General features: G+C 40.2%; 1 protein-coding gene across 4 annotated transcripts in view; it reads right to left on the bottom strand.

Annotated features, from left to right (window-relative positions):
* Nucleotides 1–21,387, bottom strand: part of HMGA2 (high mobility group AT-hook 2) — a 110,836-nt gene extending 89,449 nt beyond the window's left edge. The window contains exons 1-4 of one of the 4 annotated variants that reach the window (XM_068190137.1): nt 21,149–21,363; nt 20,257–20,411; nt 17,402–17,488; nt 9,842–9,892 (exon numbers count right to left, since the gene is read on the bottom strand). In XM_068190137.1, the coding sequence (XP_068046238.1) occupies nt 9,842–9,892; nt 17,402–17,488; nt 20,257–20,367 (249 nt within the window). In that variant the 5' untranslated portion in view covers nt 20,368–20,411; nt 21,149–21,363. Of the gene's footprint in view, nt 1–9,841; nt 9,893–17,401; nt 17,489–20,256 lie in introns of all 4 variants that reach the window. The other 3 variants (XM_068190136.1, XM_068190138.1, XM_068190134.1) reach the window with 3 other exon arrangements.
* Between the last annotated feature and the right edge of the window lie 102 nt (nt 21,388–21,489).

Raw genomic sequence — 21,489 nt, 5'->3', positions numbered from 1 at the left:
TAGGAGCCTGTCCTGGATGGATGATAGAACCTAAAACCCTTGTGACACAGCCTATAGCTTGGGTGTAATGGATTCCCTGCAATGTTGTGCCATGAAGGAAAAAGGATGAAATCCAGAGATGCCTGCATTTGAGAGATAAATCCACCTCCCCCTCCCATCAGCACAGGGTGGCTGGTGGCTGCCCTTGTGCTGAAGCAAGATTTCCTTCCTGAAATTAAATCACTGCAACTTCAAAACAACCCAAGCATCCTCCTTGTCTCACTGTATTGCAAAGGAAATCATATCCCATGAACAGCCTATAGTAACAGTAAGGCTATTTAGCATCTTCTGTGCAACTAGAACCATTCTGAACAGAGAGCAACACGGGAATGCAAAACAAACAGCGTTGTCAGCATTATCGGCCTCCACTCCACAATTACATGCATCTCAACATAAGGCTTTTCCATTCAAACTCTCATCTTCCCAGGACTCCATGTTTCCCATTTTCCCCCAAGACTGAAAATATCTCTTGGACCTGAAAAAATTTCTTCCTCCTCTAGCAGCAGTGTCACTACTGCATCTTTAAATCATCAAACTACATATCCTAATCTGGCTATTTAAGCAATTCAGCTTGTGAAGTCACAATTTTCAAATGTCAGGGTCTTGTCCCTCTACTTTTATTTTGGTTTTCCCTTGCAGTCTGATGAATATCTCACTTAGAGACTTGTAAATGCTATTGTAAACTATGTTCCATTTATATTTTAAATGGGAACTAGCACAAAAGAAATTCAAAACAGCAAAGACAAAAAGAAAATATTTTTCTTCACTAAGTGTGTGCTACAGAATTAGAAGACGAATCCTGGTGAGGATATTTTGCAGCTATTTAATGGAGGAAGCACACCTTCTTGTTGAAAATCTAGCCTCATACCTAAAATGTAACACTGAACAGTAATTTGAAGTGAGGCTTAGAGTAGGATTAAGGAAGAGGAAATAACAATACTTGCACTTAAAGCTTATAATGACTTTCATTCAAACACCTGAAAGTAATCTCCAAATATTAATTATCACAGTACCAGCCTCCCCCCAAACTCTTCCAGAAGAGGATCAACCCTGCATTCCTTTGGCATCCACATTGCCTGCTTGGATCTGTACAGAATGCAGAACAAAGCCAAAAATATTACCTGCCTTTAATTATTATGGTATCTCTTAATTGACAGGAGTAAACTCACCCACACAGGGACTGAATGCCATTTATAAGATGGCCTTTTCTTGCAGAGAAAAAATGTGGTATCTTCCTGCAGAGCTATTGCACTATGGGGACTTGCAGTATAAAGCAGAATTAAATTAAATTAAATTATGTTAAAGGAAAGGCCCAATTAGTCAGAAATTTTATGAAAAGCTAGGAGTCCTGACTCCAAATATTCTCTTCTGGATCACACATTAAAACATGGGTTTTCATTCGTTCTGCAGCGCTTCCTTTCAAGAGGACAGCGAATGGAAATAGATGAGGTGACTCATCTATTTCTAGATGAGGTGACTTGGAATGGCCCTGTCCCACAGCTATGACTCAGATTGGCTAATGCTCAAAAGGAGAGTAACCATATTCCAAACATTCAAGGAACCAGTCACCTCATTTTTGTTACTATGTCTGTCATTTAATCAATCAGTATTGGACTTCTAATAATCAAGGTACAAAGATGAAAAAATATCATCATTATGCATCAAATATCCTTCAGGCTTGTATGTGGGATTGGTTCAAAACCCTTCCGGTCCAGAATCTCTTCATTCTATCCTGTATATGGAATCCTATAATCACAGAATCATTTCAGTTGGAAAAGAATTAAGATCATCAGATCACCATTACCCAGCACTGCCAAGCCCACTGCTAGACCACGTCCCTAAGGTCCACATCTACATGTCTTTCAAGTATCTGGAGGGATGATATATAGACTTTTTAAATATCTTACTCCTTCTCCTCATTGCCCACCAGCTAGACACATACCAGAGATACTGAAATTGTCACACCTGAATTTACAGAAATAGGTTAAAAAAAATGTATTGGTTTAAAACACAGGATTGAAAAGTGAAATGTTTCCCTTCCTGCCTCATCCAATGTATGCTCAAGCAAGCTTTACTGGAGGAGGATGGCCTTGAGCTGAAGGCACAGGGCAAGCTGCCAGGAAATCCGAGTTCTATTCCTGGCTCTCCTACAGATTTCCTTGGGCAAGGCAATTAACCTTGTGGAGTACACTTTCAATGGAGGTGAGGCCCAGCTTCTCCTTCTGCATTCACAACATTTTCAATGGTGAAAATAGAAATGCAGGAGCAAGAATGAGTGCCTGTACTTTTCTTTACCTGATTTTCTGTCAGGTGTTTGGATGCACGGTTGCTGATAACTGTGCTAGCAAAAAACCCTAAGGATTCAAATATTGCAGGCATAAAACCACCTCCCAGTCTTACTGCAAACAACCTCAGTGCTCAGTTTCCTCGTACATAAAACAGGCAGTGAGGCTAACAAAGCCACAGTAAACAGCCAAATGGAAAACTGATTTTTAAAGTCCTTGAACACCTGTTATCTGAGATCATAAAAAGGGAACTGCTAAGAATTTAAGTTTGCCTTTCCCTAGAGATGCCCTTATTTTACCTGGTGCCATTTTTTTACCTGATAAAAGTTCCTCTTTGGACCTCAAAGAGAAAAAAAGATTTTCCTTTAAGTAGTCTGAAATGTCAGATGAAGTCAAAATTCTTTTTTAGCTGAGATGATATCTTTTAATATACCTTAACAGAAGTGGAAGTGAATTAGGGAATGAGTGAAATATCAAGTTTGCTAATATAAATTTTAGAAAACAAGTATCATGGCTTAATTTTCTGTTGTGGTCTCTTTCAAATAAATGTTGTCATATCCATTTATATCAAAAAAGAACAGGACTCTGAAATTCCAAGGAAGGACACTATTTGCTTAGACAAATGTCTAAAGAAATGAAAACACACACCTGTCTGAACATTGGGAAGACAGAATGTATTTTTAGTGATTTTTTAAATGCATTTGGTACAAGCATGTGAGATGATTTTATGCCTTTCCTGAAATGTTGAATTGAAAAGTAAAAGAAGCAAACAACCAAAAATTGGCAAAAGAAAAAAAAAAAAAAAGAACATATGTTAGTCGGAGGAGAAAAGTTCAACAATCACTGCTTTTTTTCAAAATGTTCATGTTTTGAGAGATGATTTCTTTTACTGGTCATCTGCACTGGAGAGTAATTGTATAGGTATAAAGATTGTAAGGCTTTTAATTAATGTCTTTCATCCACTTCCCAAGTTTAGGAATTTTAAAGGAGAGGTCAATAGTCCTTTTTTCATACTCATAAAAGCCCCTTCAGGCTCTTTAGACCACTGAAACAATGAACACTCTCAGGTGACATTCTTGCCCACACAGATGCAGAACATGTTCAAGAAGGAAAGTATTTTATATTACCAAGTTATAAAATAGTATCTGTGACCTCCAGAAGGAAGCTAAGGCAGTTTGGAAGATTAAAGTAACCGCAACTTATGTAAATTTTCACTATGTGCTTCACATGAAGCAGTAACACCACAGATAGAGCAATCAAAAGTTGTAAAGACTCAAAATAACTGAAATTATGTTATTCTTCCAAGAACAAGAAACTGAATTTTTATCTGTGCTATCTTCTGTAATTACATAAATAGTAACCTTTTCATTCATCATTCAAAATACACAACTTAAATTTTACCTCAGCCATTGCTAGCTCCAAACTGACCTGGTAGTACTTAATTTAAACAAACACATGTTCTTGTAACAGCAGAATCTCTAGCCTAGCTTAGGGATACACTGCACCTCATCAAAGGGGGGAAAGTCTCATACTAACCTTTTGCTATCTAGAAGTCAATTATGTGTCTTATTTTATTGTCTAGGTTGTCTTCCATAATGTCAAAAGATTCGTATCTCCAGCCGAGAATTCACCACTGCTATAACAAAGCCTTCTTTGGAGCAGGATGGACTATGATCTCACAACAATCTTCTTTCTCTCTACCACCCAGTGAATAAGACCGCATGAATTTAAGCATCTCTTAGACCATGACTTCATATAAGACAAAAAAGACTGCCTGCATAGGAAGTAAGAAAAATTAGTTAAATGGCTTCACATCACAGAGTATGTCATTATCAAGCAGAAACTCGACTTAGAAATGTGACTAAGGTGTGGAAAGGCTCAGTGTTCACATATTCACAGGATATTTTGAGTTGGAAGGGATCCACAGGGGTCATCAGGTCCAACTCTTAAGTGAATGTCTGTATGGGCATTGAATCCACAACGTTGCTTTTACTAACATCATGCTCTGACCAACTGAGCTAATAGGGGCAAGAAATAGCCTCAAAATATTGATAGGTCATCTGAGGCAATGGGATTTTTTTTAATATGTATTTCTTCAAAATTAAGAACCTCATTCTCAAAGTCTTAATGAGCACTAGGAGTTCCTTCCCTGACACAGGAACTGCTGGCATAGAAACATCTCACCAATTCCACATTCAAGGCTTTGCAGCTCAGCTATGAACTGGAAATAATCTGAAGAAAAAGTTATTATAAAAAAGCATTTTCATAATATTTTTTAAATGTGGTTTGTCACTGCTTAAACTGGCATTCTGTATAAAGTGAAACTCTGCCCTCATTAAAAAAGTACTACAATCATCAGTCAAATAATCATCAAATGGTTTGGGTGGGAAGGGACCTGGAAGATCACCTAGTTCCAACACCCTGCCATGGGCTTAGACACCTTCCACTAGACCAGGTTGCTCAAAGCCCCATCCACCTTGGCCTTGAGCACTCCTGGGGTGGGACATTCACAAATTCTCTGAATAACTGTTCCAGCATCTCACCACCCTCAGAGTAAGCAATTTCCTCTTAATATCTAATGTAAACCACTCTGTAGGAATGTGTCCCCTGTTGACAGAGTGACCAATTTATTCTTTGTCTCCTTTAAAAGGCAAAAAGCCCAGAAGTTTCTCTCCTCAATTTGGTAAAGACACCTTACAGGACCTTCGGTACTTCACCTCAAAACTGGGGCTACCCAACTGGACGGAGGCCAAAAGGTCCCGCCTAGGTAATTCACTAGAAAAAGAAGAGAACAAAAGAAATAATCGCTTTTGTGGGGTGTTTTAGCAGAAGCAAGAACCTCTTGCCCCTGGCTCAGTTTTTCTCTCTAAGAGCTTTGTTATTTTGCCTGTTATTAAAACCTTTCTGTTTCCAACACTACCTCAGAAGCCATCCTGCTAATTTTATGCCATTCGAGGTAGCTGAGCTATCTCACGTGTGATAGGCTCTCTGAGAGCTCATAAGACCTGGCTTGAGGAGAAACCAATCACCACTCTCTTCCAGTTTAAAGCCATTTCCCCTTGTCCTATCACTACAGGTCCTTGTAAAAAGCCCATCTCCATTTTTATTGTAGCTCTCTCTGGTCACTGGAAGGCTGCTCTATGTCTGTCTGAAGACTTCTCCAGGCTGAACAGACTCTACCCTCTCAGCTTGTCTAGATGATCATGACTAGGATCAGATCAAAAATCTGCTTAAGGAAATTAATTTCTTATTATGTCTTATCCCCTAGCAAACTGAAATGTGCTCTCCATACTGTCTAGAAGAAAACAAAATTGTTGGAAATTTTCTGAAAAAGTCACAGTTCTTACCTAGGCTTCAGTGATGAGACACGTAAGCAGATGCTTCACGTGCATCCTGCATGTCCCTGGTCAGAAGGTCACCAACCATCTTCCGCTGTTACAATAATGAATATTCTAGAATTGCATCTATCCATCTTTTAAAGCAGCTATGTGGCATGGAATCAGCCATCTCGTCTCCTGCTCAAGGCTGTAAGTCAAGTCAAGTCTAGTCAAGTCCTGCTAAAGGTTGTAAAAAGCTCTGGACTGCTCCCCTGGAACAACACTGCAATGCTATGCAGAGAGTCTGTGGTTCAAGTCAAACAATTTGGAAATGCAAAAGAAATTCTACCTAAAGACTCAACAGAAACTATGGAAACAAAAAACAAATCAACTTCAAAACTGGATTTCAGATTCCTCCATTAAACTGACACCTGAGAGCACTAGAAGACTATGAAATTTCCAGGGCTTTTCAATGCAGTTCTTTGGAACAAACAGCAAAACAATTCACTACTTAGTCCTCTGCTCTACTCATAAACCTTCAGTCCCTTCCCTTCAGTCAAATTATAGATGAATGAAATAAATGAAATAAAAAACCTTTGACAGATCTTTACAAAGGGCTGTGTGAAGCCATGAGCAAAACAGTCCATGAGCAGCAGCTTCAGGCCTCAATGGCAAACACGTGGCCCTGATGAAGTTAATGACAAACCTTCCACTGACTCCTGCGAATGTGAATTTGACTTTATGCCTTTGCTATGTAAAATAATTCTGCTAATAAAAACCAGGTTGCTTCATAACCTTTTTTTAAGCATCAAAGGCTATGTCTACAATATGGACCACAGGATGGTGCTAAGGACCTAAGGTCCAAACCACACACCTTTCAAGAGGTTTTTATTTCACTCTAGCCTAGTCCTGTGGGTTGAATGTCTAACAGACTGCACTTCTACAGCACATCTTCCAATTTGGTTTCATTTTAAAGGAGTCCAACCAATAATCTCTGGGTCTGCTACACAAAGCATAAAGTAAGTGGGGAAAATCAGGAGATGCATTTCCAAAGCATACTCCTGATTTGACCTAGCACACTCATGCAGATGCATCCAAGGAGCTTAGAATATGTCTGTGCAATAAAACCTCTAAGATTAAGGAGTACTGGGGCTCCCTGAAGAGGGTTAATAGGTAATAGACCCACAGCCTTCCAAGTGTTCACATAGGTGCAGCAACCTACAGTGAAGATGAGTTTTATAGCAGCAAGCACTGTGTTTCTGATTTCAACTATGTTCATTTCCCACCTGCTTGATCTTGCTATCTTCAGGACTTTCATTCAATTATCCCTCCGCATTTAGGAAACTTTTCTATGTAGCTGAATATTTTATTTTCAGAAGATTTTGTTTAATCTTCACTGTCTGTTCTATTGACAAGGGTCTTCTTTCCCTTGACAGCTTTGCGAAGTTCACATTATTGCATTAAAAAGATCACCTGATGTCTCATATGCTTGTGATAAACTGGGCTTCTTGCCCTCTTCACTTGGGCTCTCCCTCCCCCTCTCAGTTTTATACTAGTCAAAAAAGATTTACTTCTCTTCTAAAAAATAATATATAAATAAATACACTGTGAGTCACAAACATTAAATACTTAATTTGAACCAGCAGAAAGACCAGCTACCGGAATTCTATGGTGGTCTGTTAGCTCGTATGTCTCTGCATGTGCATATTAAAGGAAACAGCAGAAATAATACTTTACAATTTGATGAACAACATATGACACAGAACCTCTAGACTCCCAAAAAAAGGGTTATAAACTTATGAAAATGTAGAATTCTGCCCTCTCCAAGGAAAAAACCCTACACGCTCCTTACTTGCACAAATACTAAATCATCATCAGTAAGGCCTGACATATAAATAAATTGGATTAAGGAATAATATAATCATTAAGGATTAAACTCTAATACGGGTGACAAAAAGGGACATTTTCTGACTACATGTTGGAGGTTTAAACAAAAAGGATGATGCTGTACCATCTGCTTTCAGGCAGACTCCTCTCCTGATTTCAACTACAAGCTAGAAGGATCCTGTGAACTTAATTTAAACTGGAAGGAGAGAAAAAAGAGAAGGGGGAAAAATTCTTCAGACCATGAGAATCAAACATGCCATTATCTCAATGCAAGCTGCAGATCTGGAGAATTATCTCTAAAAATTACAAGAAGCTATCATATAATCAGAATAACAAAGTAAAAAGTCTACACTTTCAACAGGCACAACAGCAAAGTAATACCAGATTGCAAAATATGCATAAATTAAAAAAAAATTAGTGAAACTGTTGAAAGTATTGGTCTCATATTAAAGTAATGCATACAACCCACTTCAGTAATTCCCATTTCTTAAAATCAGATTCTTGATCTGACAAATAGCCCATTCCACACTGAATGCTCCACTGATACTGCCTGTTCTTTCTTCCCCATAAAAATCATAGAAGGGAACCATTCTAGCCTACAAGATGCCAGAAGTGCCATACTAGCCCTTTTCACTGAAAACTCACGCTAATTTCTGACAATGAGTACTTGGAAGAGAAAACCTTTTTAACGTGGCAGGCTGCTGCCAACTGCCGCCTTTTCCCTTTTTCCCAAACTCTTCAATCGTCCCCATTCACCTGTCACACATTCCTAACTCAGAGGGGATGGCTTGACTGTTATAAATTAATTACTCTCATAAACCAGGTATTTTTGCTGTTTCCCAGGGATTGCACCCAAGGTGAGAATCGAGCAAGCAACACTCAGTGTCCAGATATGCAAGGTTCAAGCCAGATGGGAGGAAGCAGATGGAAACTGACCCACGTTTCACCGCATTTGGCATTTGCCTTCCACAAGCTGCTTATGAGAAGATCACCAACATAGATACCTTTCAAAAAAAACACCTTTTTTAAGGCCAGTGAGCTTCCTCGTGTACCTGAAAAGTGCCTCACTTAAAAACTACAGGTATAAACCACTCATCTAGTATACAGTGGTCTGTTTTCTCCAAAGATATATCCTGTGGAACATTCACTGGAAAAGGCAATAGAACTAGTTCTTAAAGTGACTGCTAAAGCCAGCTTTCCTGTGTTTAGTGGCTGATACCCTGGGGAACCTTAGCTGTAGTTTTCAGTACTTTATCGTGCTGTTTGAGCTTTTGCAAGCATATACTTTTACAACTCTTTTAACAGCTATGCAAAAGAACTGAACAAAATGGAGGGGGAAATGGCAGGACTGACAAGAGGAAAGAGAATACAGAGGGAAATAAGGGTTTGAATTTGAGATGGTGGGGGTGGATTTGAAAAAGAAATTTAAAGGAAAATGTTGAGCAGGGAAAGGGAACTGGAAAAGGGAAATCAGAAACGTTAACCTGTGATGAAGCAAACAGCCACACCTTTTTACCATCTAATATTCAATCCCATTTTCCCAGCGACACCCCATATGAAAGCCCATACACAAGTGAAAAACATGCAGATGAGAGGTGCACCAGGCTCACTAGCTGCAAACATCAGTGAGAATACAAATTTCAAGTACCTAAGAATGAAATACTTCCATAACTAAAGACAAAAACCACACTTCTGATAGACACTTCTAAAGACTAAACAGGGTCAGGAAAAGCGGAAGCTTTTAATGAAATATATTACCAGTCACTACAAATATATGAGGCATGAAAATGACTGTGAGTGGAAAAAGTATGTTCTAAGTGCAAGTATCCTGCTGTTCATCTGTGCTCTTTCTCACTGGATTTAAGGAAAATATGCATGTTTCCAGGCAATGTACAACAAAGGCATTTTGGTTTTTAAACTTTATCTCTTGCACCCTACATCTGAGACTTATCACCCTCTGATGTCTCATAGTGCCCCTTTATAACCTTTGTTACTCAATTACTAAACAAGTTATCTCGTTGTTACTCTCTTTTGAAGGAAGAGTTGAGCCTCTTTTCATGCTGATAAGATACAATAAATATTCACTCGAAGCAAACATTGAATTGTAAAGTGTCTTGAGTAAACTGCCAGAGTCTAAAGGTAGGAATCAGTGATCAACTTCTTTGCTCTCTTAACCCTTTAGTCAATCCACCGGAACAAACAGACACAGAAGATAGATGCTTTTTTTTCAAATGAAATTACTGTTCTCTAAAGGAATGGACTTTGTAACATGCTTTATAATACAGCAAATAAATCTGGAAGTGAAATACCTACCCATTTTCTGGGCCGGCCTCTAGGTCGCTTTTCACCAGTGGCTTCTGCTTTCTGTAAAAGAAACACAACATATTTTATACCTCAGCATTACTTAACAGCCTTAACAGTGACTAGGAACTGCTTTCCTGCAACATTAGCCACAATTATACCTCTTGGGTGGCACCAGGCCCCCCGCTAACCTGTGTGTTTTCTGGTAGAATGTGACTATGCTGTTTTTTCCGACATTTCCTAGCCAGTGTGGCTAGGCAGCGCCTCACCTGCACCCAAGGGTGTCCCCAGCCCTAATCCATGCTGTGTCCAGGGGCATGGAGGAGTGTGCCCACACAGCCCCAGCTGCTCAGGGCCTTCAGCAGAGCCAGGGGTGCCCTGGCCAGCCATCTGACTTGCAGGTAGGGACACAGGGCAATTGGGAAACCTGAGAACCTCCAGTAACATCAAATCTAGTCTTTCACAGGCCATCAAAAAGTGCTAAATTAAAAATACAGACTGTTTCAAGTTTGATCAAAGCAGTTTACAACAGCTACAATTCCTTTTTTAGTCTCATTATGTTCATGCATGAAATTAACTAGGACAGAATATCACCATGAACATGTCTTTGTTCACATTGGAAAACAATTTCTCTACTTTTCACATGAAATTTTCCAGGTAAAAAGCACATCTTTAGGCTGTAAGCAAACCTTTTATGGCCCAAAATACACCTGCCCCTTTCAGGTTTAAGGAAACAATGTGGAAGAGGCCCTAGAAGTGACAGCTATATTTATGCAAGCCCAGCAGTTGCTCCTGGAGCTCAGCTTAAAGGAAATATGGGTCCTTTTATAGGCTCTTCACTAATTCCACTACGTGACATTGTGAATACTACTACTAATAACAGTACTTATGGAGTACACTAAAATCTTACAGAGTTTAAAATGAAAATTCCAGGTTATTCTCTCCAGCTAGGCCATGCCCACCCATACACTTCACCAGGTAAATAATCCTGTTCCACTCAGGATTTTGCCACCACCTGTAGTCAGGGCAGGACTTGTCAGATACAAAGTCCCCAAGAATGAAGACTTTTAGTACACATGAATTGTGTCCCTTTGGTTTTTTCCCCCAGTTAACTGTATGTGTATTTGATTTGCCCTTAGAAATCAACTGTGCCATTAAATAAATCACTTGCTGGTCAATCACTGTAACATATACTGTAACCCAATGCGGTGTAAAACGAATCTCTCTAAAAGAGAACTTGAGCTGAGGAACTAGTGGAGAAATGTCTACAAAAAATCCTGCCCTGTGAGTTAAATGCAATTACTTTGAAATAAATACCTCACAATAAGAAAGCTGTGAAAAATAAAATTCACACTCCTGAAGGGCAAAATTATCACTCAGACTTGTTAAAAGAGTAAACTTGAGCTTTAATAGTTTATACTGGTGTTATATGTAAGGTGAAACCCTCTTAAGAGAATACTTGTTAAAGTGCATTTACTATATCCTGTAGCTGTCTATTTCAGAGTTTTGTTTCCTTTAAACGTTCAATTTCTTTATACCTTGTAACCTGAAGGATGCAAAAAAACAGGTATGGTTTAGTTGATAAGCTGTAGCTCCCTGCTTCTGCATTTACTTCATGAAACACTGGGCATAAATCTTAAAAAGAAGTATCAGTTATAATTGGTCTTAACAAATCAACACTTGACATGTTATCAGAGCACTAAGGCTATTTATTTTCTTGTGTGTATTACTGCATCTGAAGGCAAGATTCTTTTCCAAAACTCTATTAAAAATGATTAACTTTTTGAATGCAAAACTACTTTGGTCTGATAATTTAAGTCCGTACAAACCTGACACAATTTTTAAGTACAAATTATAACGAACAGGAGAGATTTCTTTGAATAACTTTCTTTGCTTCCTGCCATAAACTGGCACACAGAGTGGCCGCTTCCCACGAGCAGTGCTGAGCTCTACCACCACCAAAGGTCCGTGTCAGATGTGGCCAGTGCTCATGCTGGCTAGTTTGGGTAATGGTTTGTCAAGTGCCTGGGGACTGTGCAGATTGAATGGCACTATATTCCTGCAGTATATGACTTCCACCTCATGTCAGAAGAAAGACATTTCCATAGCTCTTATCAAAACCAAATCTTTCCCAGAAGTGAGCTGAGGAAACAGCCAGGCATGCCAAAGGTGATGTTTTGGTACAGAGAGATTCTGTAAGTAAATAGCAAGGTTTTCACAGATTAAACTGCAGAAAATGAATGACAAGAGCCTCCAAAGTGGAAGTTTTAATCTCCTTTTCAAGAGAAGAGAAAGACAAAACACTTCTAGAACAAACAAAAGGAGTAGTAGCAGCACAGTGGTAATAATAAATACATGAAGTTTAGGAAAATATTCCACTTCCTTCCCTCTTTTTTCAGCCTGCATTTTGCTAAAATACCGTATTTTAGCAAATTGCTGTATTTTCTCTAACAGCGTAAGACTTTCTTTTAACTGAAGCCTTGAAGAAATGTTTTACTGTGTATAAGCTAGGTAATACATTGGTTCCCCATGAAAGCACTAATACATTGCCTTGAACAGGTTTTTGCATCATCAGAGACACTCCAGTCTGTTGGCTCTTGGCTTTAATTGAAGTGTTGCCTCTGAAGCTAGGGGCAAATCCTGACAGTGCTCCAGGCCACCCATAGGTGCTGTTGGGTCAGGGGGTATTTTAACATTTGGTGCTACTATTCTATGAGGCATGACCTTGCTTTTTACAGCTAGAACATGAAATCACCAAAGCTTAAAGAAGGGTCAGGTATGTTATCAAACACAAATCCTAGTTCATTAAAAAGATGAAATTTCTTATAAACAATAACATGAACATTTTTGCAATGTCACATTTGAGGACCAGAACTAAACTTTACCATGTTTAAAATCATGATCTACATGGGAAGCGGGTTTTATTTATCACAGGTAAGAAAAGATCACCATTCAGTCACTGCTATCTGGAAGCGAGCTAACAGTCCCCAGGAAGATTTGCAATCCACTTAAGCCCTGTACCACAATACCATCAAACCCTGCTTCCAAAAAAGCTTGACTGCCCATGATCTCTGCCTCCTTACTGCAAAAATGCACTGTACCCAGATGGAAACCAAGGCTGTACTACTGAAAGCAATTAACAAGACAAGACAAATATAAATAATTGAATGGCTATAAAGTGCTCTTTGGGCATCTATGTATTGTCAAGGAAGACCTCAAATACAACAGAATCCAAATTTGAAGAACTCTATCTACTTTGCAAAATCATCTGCTGGAGATCTCAGATAAAATGTATCAGAGCTGAAAGCCAGGTAAAATAAGTGATAGCTCTCAGGAGGAAGATCACTGTTGTCAAACAGAGTCAAAAGACCTAGGTCAGGAATGTGTCCCTCTCAAAAAACCATACAGTTTAGTCAAAAAATACTCTTAAAAAAAAAAACCTTAGGCATTGACTAAGTACAAAACCATCACACTTTCCATGTCCATGTTTTATCCATTTTAATGCTAAACAAAACTCAGTCTTCTGCTTTTCCTATCTTGGTCAAAACATTTGATTTTGAGGCCTCTTATTTTTTCAGTGCAATAACCATGCTTCAATCACTTGATAAATTTGATCTTGTTTTCCCTTTAAGCTTGTAATGACTGGTGTTGATGAAAATGAATGAAGCATGGAGAAGCCAACTAGATTTTCGTGACCCAATTCAGGGCAGAGTCCTGATCACATGCACTTTTTTTTTTTTTTTTTTTTTGGTTGGTTATTTTTTCTTTTACCTTTGGACTGCTTAACCCAGGGGCATGCCTTTCTACATACCAAACTTGGCCATGTAACATAGAGACAATAGCAAATGTAGTCACACACAGGATCACAAGCTCTAGTTTTAAGAGGATGATGCATCAAGCTCTGTAGGCATTTTCAGTGAATCTCACTACACCAACAGCTACAACAAAACTCAATGTATTTTAGCTGAAAGTAAATTTTACTAAAGAATTTTTACCACTGTGTATTTCTGGGACATCCCTTGACAATTCCTTTAACGACAATTATATAGTAGCTGCTATTCCTTTTTCTAATGTCACAAATGTGTTTCCTGCTCCCAAACAGGAAAGTATTTATGCCTACATAGTATTTTTATCAAGTCAAACTATAGGAACTTTAAAAAAAAAAAAAAAAAGGCCCCGAAAGGGAAATGTGATGGGCTGGGAACAGAGCTCACCAAACAAATAAAATTCAACCGCAAAACACCCAGGAAATTGAAAAGGAAGATTCCCCACTATGATCTTCCTGAAAAAATAGTTGTGCTTTAGGGAGAAAAAAAATGCAAAACCAAATTCAGGTTTTGCTATTTTGTAAAAATATATTTTAAATTAATGACAGAATAACTTGCTTAAAGATGCAGGCTGCATAATAACAACCTACTCGTGGGGACTCAAGTGCTCAAGTGCAAGGTGATCAGGAATTTTTTCCTCTCTACCTCTTCTTATCTATCTGGTAACACATTATGTTCTTCCTGTTTGTGAAAATTAAACAATTGAGAAATGGTTTGGTCTTTTATAAAACAGTTTATTTCTTCTGTCTAGTTTATAAAAACTTAGGCATGTGTGATATGCAAGGCTTTAAGGAAAAAAGAAAGCATATTACCCAAAATTAGAGTAATTGCCACATTATTAGCTGTTCAGTTAGTTTTGCAATATTTTGTATGCATTGTCAATTTTCACATTGCTAATTTCCTAACAAGCACAGTTTGTTTTCAGATGCCCCAAGGCCAGTTTACTAAGACCAAACACAAGCTCTTAAAGCTAAAAAAAAAAAAAACAAAACAAAACAATTTTTTTTAAATCCTGTGAACCAAGAAATTTTAAATATACAACACAACCGTAATTCCAGGGAAAATTGTCCATCCACTGATTTAAGGGTATTTCCTTTTTGAAGTATAAAAAAATAAAGCCCCAGTTCTGGAGTATTTTTAACTCCCTGCCAGTTTGTGCAATACATTTTTAATTGTGATGTGTAATGCTTTGCAAGAGAACACCCAATCAATTAATCATGAGTGCCTTCTCATGGCTGCTCAGTGGGTTCTCCTGGTCGACGTTTATCTAACATGTTGTGAACACTCTGAAGCATTTCAATGAGCTCCCTTTGAAACACACAGGGCACGCACTATTCTTTAGAAATTCCAGCCAATTCCAGCTGGGTGTATAGTACCCAGGTTCACGTGTAGAGGTGCTTAAGCTAAGATAGCCAGTGCTCTTTCTGGGAGTTGAGAGAGGCTGGAGAAAGTCTTAATGAATGCATGTATGCATATGTATGTGTAAATATGTGTACCACAAAATTGAACATATAGTTCACTCCTTTTAGAGGCGATACCCTCACCACCAAATGAAGCTTTCTTACGGTGCCAAAACCTTCCCATCCATATTACAGTTAGAAAAAATATTGGAAATAATATTACATTAAAAGGTACTTTGAGATACCTGATGAGAAGTTGAATTATTTTGGAGAGGGCTAATTATGAATTTGGAAAAAGGGCTGAAATATTTATTTGAAATGTGATACCAGTCTTGTTCTTCTAGTGAGTCTTTGTAAGTGTTTTATGTTTTAGAGGATTATCAAACACTTACATACTTTATCTATAAACCTAGAAACCAGTAAGACTTGTAATTACATACCCCTCAAAAGGTTTATTTCTATTATAAAAAAAGACATATGGTCTTTGGTCAGTTTTTTTACATTAGCAACACTCAAAAGATTTAATTAGAGCAGTAACTTGATGCATTCTGAAAATCAAAATGGTACAATGAAATTACTCAGTTTGTAAATTAGACTGGGAAAGCATAACTACGTACCAGAATCATCTGGAAAACTCTTGATTTGCTAAACCTACACATATACGAATGTTTTAAAATTATTTTCCATTTATACTGATTTCCAAATCACTTATGTAAATGAACTAATGTCAATATCCCTTTTAGAGGCGTCTTTTAAAAACATATTTCTACAAATTAATTAAAATTGTATCTTACTACAAATGTTTCTCCTAGGAAAGCCAACACTCCTAGGAGTAATATTTAAAATACTAAAGCTCACATTTGGATTTGCTAGACTAATAAAAAAACTGCTCCCTCTCTTTTCAAGAGTGACATATAAACTATTTTAACATGAATCTGAGGAATGCTTTTACTGCATAAAGAAAAAAAAATTAAGCACATTACCTTGCAGAATGGCTTTGAAAGCTTTTTAATACTTAACCTCTAAAGCATTTTTTACTAATTCATGAATTTCTTGACAGAACATGCTGCTTTTTTTCCAGTCCATAAAGTAAAAAAACAAAAATCCAAAAACCAAACAAAACAACAAAAAAAAACCCAACTAATTTTGCATTTAAAGACAGTTGGAAAAGTATCTCAAACAAATGTTGAAAACTCTTTAAACAAAACAGACATGAAACCATAGTCACCTTTTAATGATTTAATATTTATCAGTAGTTGCTATAGTAATTTATAACACTGAAAACTATCAAACTTAATATGGTCAGTACCATAGGCATACTGAAAAATGAATCATAATTAGATGAGGACACAAATACCTTCCACACATTTTGTCATGCACCTCCTTAAAAGATACTGATACACTTTAGCAGCACAGTTCACTACCAGATTTTGCAAGCTTTAGTGATTTAGTACCTGTAAACTAGTGCTAACTGCTGTACAACCAACAACATAAACAAATCTCCCATATTTGTTTTCAAGCCTAAACACAACAATTCGCCTTCACTAAAATATTTCTTACAGAAGGGTATGCATGATTTGCCTTGGTAACAGCTTTTTAATGGGGTGCTTTCCCCAATTCAAGTAAAAATTAGTCAAATTTTCATGTTGTATTTGTCATGTAAAGTCCATGCACTAAATGCAGTGACTCCAGGGAGCTTCTCCTGCAGCTGAAGGCAATCAGAACCACCAGAATAAAGTTTGGTCCCATCACCAAGCAGAAAAAGTGATTCAGAAGACTAAAAGCACTTCCAGTAAAAGTCTCTTTGAAACTGATTACTAAACAAGATATAACAGGCTTTTACTGTAACTCGAAGTTTACTTTACCATCACATTTTAAAGCTGTAAATTTCAATATATGCACTTATTTCCATCAACACATAATTGGATTTACTCCTAATTAACTTATGTTTGACAAAGCACTTAGCTTTAATATACAGATTTGGTCTGTAGTAGTAACAACTTTAAGTGGGCAAGAAATTAATCTTCCTCTTACAAAAATCTTAATGAATAAAATAATATCCTTAACATTGACTTCCTTACTACATACAGGATATCTCATGGTTTCTCATGAAATACATTGTTATTTCACTAATCTGTAGATTACTAAAAAAGATGCCCTCATAGGTTCTGTACTTAGGGTCTTGATGTTAATTCTCATTTTAAAAATGTGAGATTCATGCTTCATGTAGCTTCCATTATTAAAAGAGTTCCAATCCCACACTCCACAGCCTAAATTATTGGATTTTTTGCTACCAGCTGATAAAAAAAGCAGCATTAGTAATTTTTTCACTTCAATAATCTCACCTTCTGAGCTGCTTTAGAGGGACTCTTGTTTTTGCTTCCCTTGGGTCTTCCTCTTGGTCTTTTAGGAGATGGTTCACCAGTTGGTTCCTAAATACAGGAAAACATGCTATTGTGGCAAGAGGTTACAACTAACCCAGATGTTCTAAAGGATAAACTAAGATGACAAGCTGCTTAAAACATATGAATTAACAGTGTCTTTATATAACATAAAATTAAAATGCAACATAAAAAATTTAGCAACTCCAGGTAAAGGAAAATATATATTTTGCACAATAAATGAGTTTAACTTCTCTTGCAATTGCATAGCAAAACTTGGGAAAGTGTGAATATTCTGACACGTAAGTTATAGCAGGAAACACATTTTTAAGATGGCTATGATTTCCCTCATATAAGAGCAGTTATTTAAAAAATAACACAGTTACCCATTTAATTTCAATTTCATTGCAAATTATAGCAAGATACATTTATCACGTTTCTAGCACAAGCTTTAAGCTTTGGGGAAAAAAAAGTTAACTACCAGAATATTGTGAAGTGAGATGAGACTACTACTCTCTCAAGGGGGCAATTTTTTTGTTGTTGTTGTTCTGCAGTCGGCATTATACTCACACGTACTCTAAAGAAAATGGATTCGTATCAACATGCAAATTTAAACCTTTCTTCAAATAGAACACTTGTAAGCCAAAAAAAGTCGACCAAAGTAAAATTTGAAACAAAACCCCAACCTGAAAATGAGTCGACACTGCTTATTTTAGCTATTTTCTTAACTAGTTCCTTTACCTGCCAGTAAATAACCAGTTCTTAAAACTCGGTATGAATTACTAAGAATTCAGATTCCAAATATTTACTAAGTGAATCATAAACACCATAAAACTCTTCTCGTCTTGAATATTATACATTTCATTCATTTTACAGGATGCAGTAGAACTAATTACGTGCAGTTTGTTAACTTAAACCAGTTTAAAGCCCTTCAGCTTTCATAATTCCCGGGTAGGTTAAGGGGAGGCTCGCGCGGGGACTCCCCAAGTGCTGCAGCTCAGTGGCGAACCCCGCAGGCACTGCACATCTGGGCTGAGCACGTTGAAGGAGACGCGTTTTCTCTCACTTCCACACATTCAAATGCTACAGGAGGGAAAAAAATTTAGGAAAAAAAAGAAAATTAAAAAAAGAAAAATAAAATGAAAAATTGGAAAAAAGAAAAAGAAAAAGAAAAAGAAAAAGAAAAAGAAAAAGAAAAAGAAAAAGAAAAAGAAAAAGAAAAAGAAAAAGAAAAAGGAAAAAGGAAAAAGGAAGCCCTGGCACAAGCCAGCAGGGTCGGTGGGTGCGGGCTGCTGGGGCCGGTCGGGGGCAATCAGGGGGTGAAGCAGACGGGCTACAGAGTCTACAGCCACCGGACCGATGGAGTGAGTGTCACCAAGGGCAGAGCGAGGTAACGGGGGTCTCTGCTTTTATGGCTTCCCCAAAAAAGTACTTTCTGTGAAATTTACAGGACCATACCGGGGCGGGGGAGGGGAAGGAAGCAAAGCAGCCGGGTTTCCCTCGGCTCGGGGCTTTGCTGCTGAGCTCTCTCCATGTTTCGAGCCCCTCGAAGGCTCTCGTGGCAGTGGGGCTGATGCCAAATGAATGGGAAGTAAACACGTTTAAAGCCCGCGGACGCTTGCTTTAAAATGAGCCCCACGGATAACCCTGCTTCTCAATCGTGACTTCCGAGGGAGGCAGGGAAAAGGCTGCGGGCGGCTTCGCGCTGCCCCCGCCGAGCTGCGGGATTAATTGGTTGCATCCGCAGGCAAAATCCTCCTTCGGCGGCGCCGGCGGAGGGGCTGCAGAGCGCGGGGGCTCCCCCCGGGCCCCTCGCCCGGCGGTAGGGGCTGAGCGCGGCTCGGCAGCTCCAGGCGATGCGACAATGGCACTTCGGGAAAGGAAGGGAAGGGGGGTGGGGGTGGGAATAACACACGGATCTAGCGACCTTAGCGCGAATTCAGATCTTGCAAGTGAAAAGGGGAGCCCAGCGCGCCCCTTTCGGGGCCCAGGTGGAGGCTGTGGGTGTGGGTGGAAAGGAGCACAGGGCTCCGCTCCCCGCGTTCAGACTCGGCAGCGTTCCCGTCGCCTCGACCTGCCTGGGAAAGCGCCGGAGCAAAGGCAAAAGGTGTTGCAAATACAGGGCAAGCCCCCTCCGGCTACCTCCCCCACCTCCATCGGCAACGGGGGCACCTCTCTCCATACGATGAGGGGGGCGCGGGGGGGAGGTGGGGAAGGGGGGGAATGGGGGGGGGGGTAGAAAGGCGAAAAAAAAACCTACGCAACTTTCTAGTCAATCTCCTCTCCCCCAGCCCCAGCATCTAGGGGCAGTTCAGGGGTTGGGCTGGTCAAGATCGGAGGCGGCAGCAGCGCCCGGTGGGACCCGACACATGCACACACACGCGCGCACACAGATTGAGATATTGCGAGGGCTGAGAGAGGAGGGAGACAGGAGAGCCCCGTTCCCTGCTCCTCGCTTTCGCAATTTCAAAATCAGCTCGAAATGACCCAGCGAGCGCTGGTTGGTCGGAGCCGCGCTGCTCCATGTTCCCCATTTACATTGAAAAGCCCCGGCTCGCTCCCTGCACAATAGTGAAAGTCCCGAGGAGGCTCCGCGGTTCAGCCACGGGCAGGCAGCGCCCCGTCGCTCCGGGCTCCGGGGTCCCCCCGCCGGGGCGCCCGACGGAGCCCCTCGCTACGCCTCTGCACCACCTCACCGGGAAGCAGCGCACAACAAAGCCCCCCCGCCCCATCGCCAGGACTCCTTGCAGCACAATACGTACATGTACATGCCTATAACACTATAGATCTGCGGCTCTACGTATCTATACGATACTGACTTGTGGTTGTTTCCTGGGTCTGCCTCGTCCTCTCTTCTGAGGCTCTGCGGTTGCAGGTTGCTCCTGGGCAGCAGTGGAAGGCTGACCGGGTCCCTCACCTTGTGCACTCATCGTGACTTCTGCTGCTCAGCCTGAAACCAGTCTCTCCAAAGCACCTTGGAAGGGGGGGAATCAAAACGAGCTCTTGCTGCTTTTGCTGCTCGCTGCCACCACCACACCGGACGTCCTGGTGCTGCCAAAAAGGAGAAGAGAAGGGGAGGAGGAGGAGGAGGAGGTGATGGTGGTAGTGGTGGTGGTGGTGGTGGAAGAGGAGGGGGAATGAATCTCTCTTACAATTTAGGAATGGTTAGTAACATGAAGCAATTCAAAAGAGGAGAGTTTTAAAAAAAAAAAAAAAAAAAAAAAAAGGAAAATGCTGAGTAAATTGCAGCCCTGGAAATGCAAGGAGAGAGGGAAATAGTCCGAGGGTAGTCGGGAGCAAACCAAGAAGAGGAAAAAAAGTCCTACAAATTGAAAGCAAGTGGTGGCTATCGCGCTTAGATCGGATCAGGACAAATTAAGATAAGACACACTGAAAATGGACTGAGAACACTGCACAATCTTGCCAGAAGCATGCACCCTGGGAAGACGGGGATTTCGGCAGCAGCGGGAGCAGCGCGCAAAAGGAGCGATCATTTAAAAATAATAATAAAACGATTTAGAAGATTGGGAGGGAAAAAAAAAAAGGGGGGGGCGGTCCTGGGTTCGTGTCTGTGATGCGAGCTCCTGGGACTGGAAATATTATTATGCGAGTCCTGCCCACGGACTAAACTAGGATGAGGGTTAAGGGAGGAGAAAAAAAACCAAAACCAACAACAAAAATGAAGGAAAAGAAAAGAAAAGCCACTTTTACCCGTGGGTGGAAAAACCAGGAGGGGGCTGTAGGGGAAAAAAAAAAAAAAAAAAAAAAAAAAAAGAGGAGGCAGAGCGCAAACCCGGCGATGGGGGCTGGCGGTCGGCCAGATAAAACACGAGCAGCACGGCAGCCGGGGCAGCGGCGGCGGAGCGCGCCGCCGCCTCACGTGTCCCGCACCGGCCCGGCCGCGCCGCCACCGCGCCTTTAAAGGGCCAGGCCGGGCCCGGCGCTCGCCGCCCCGCACGCGCCCGCGGCCACCGCGCGGGGCTGCGCGGCCGCTGCACGTGCGCGCCCCGCCGAACAAAGGCGGCCGGGCCGGGGCCGCCCCGGGACGCGCC

The sequence above is a fragment of the Anomalospiza imberbis genome, chromosome 5 (assembly GCF_031753505.1).
Source record: "Anomalospiza imberbis isolate Cuckoo-Finch-1a 21T00152 chromosome 5, ASM3175350v1, whole genome shotgun sequence".
NCBI lineage: Eukaryota > Metazoa > Chordata > Aves > Passeriformes > Viduidae > Anomalospiza > Anomalospiza imberbis.
This window is presented reverse-complemented; position numbering and strand designations above follow the sequence as displayed.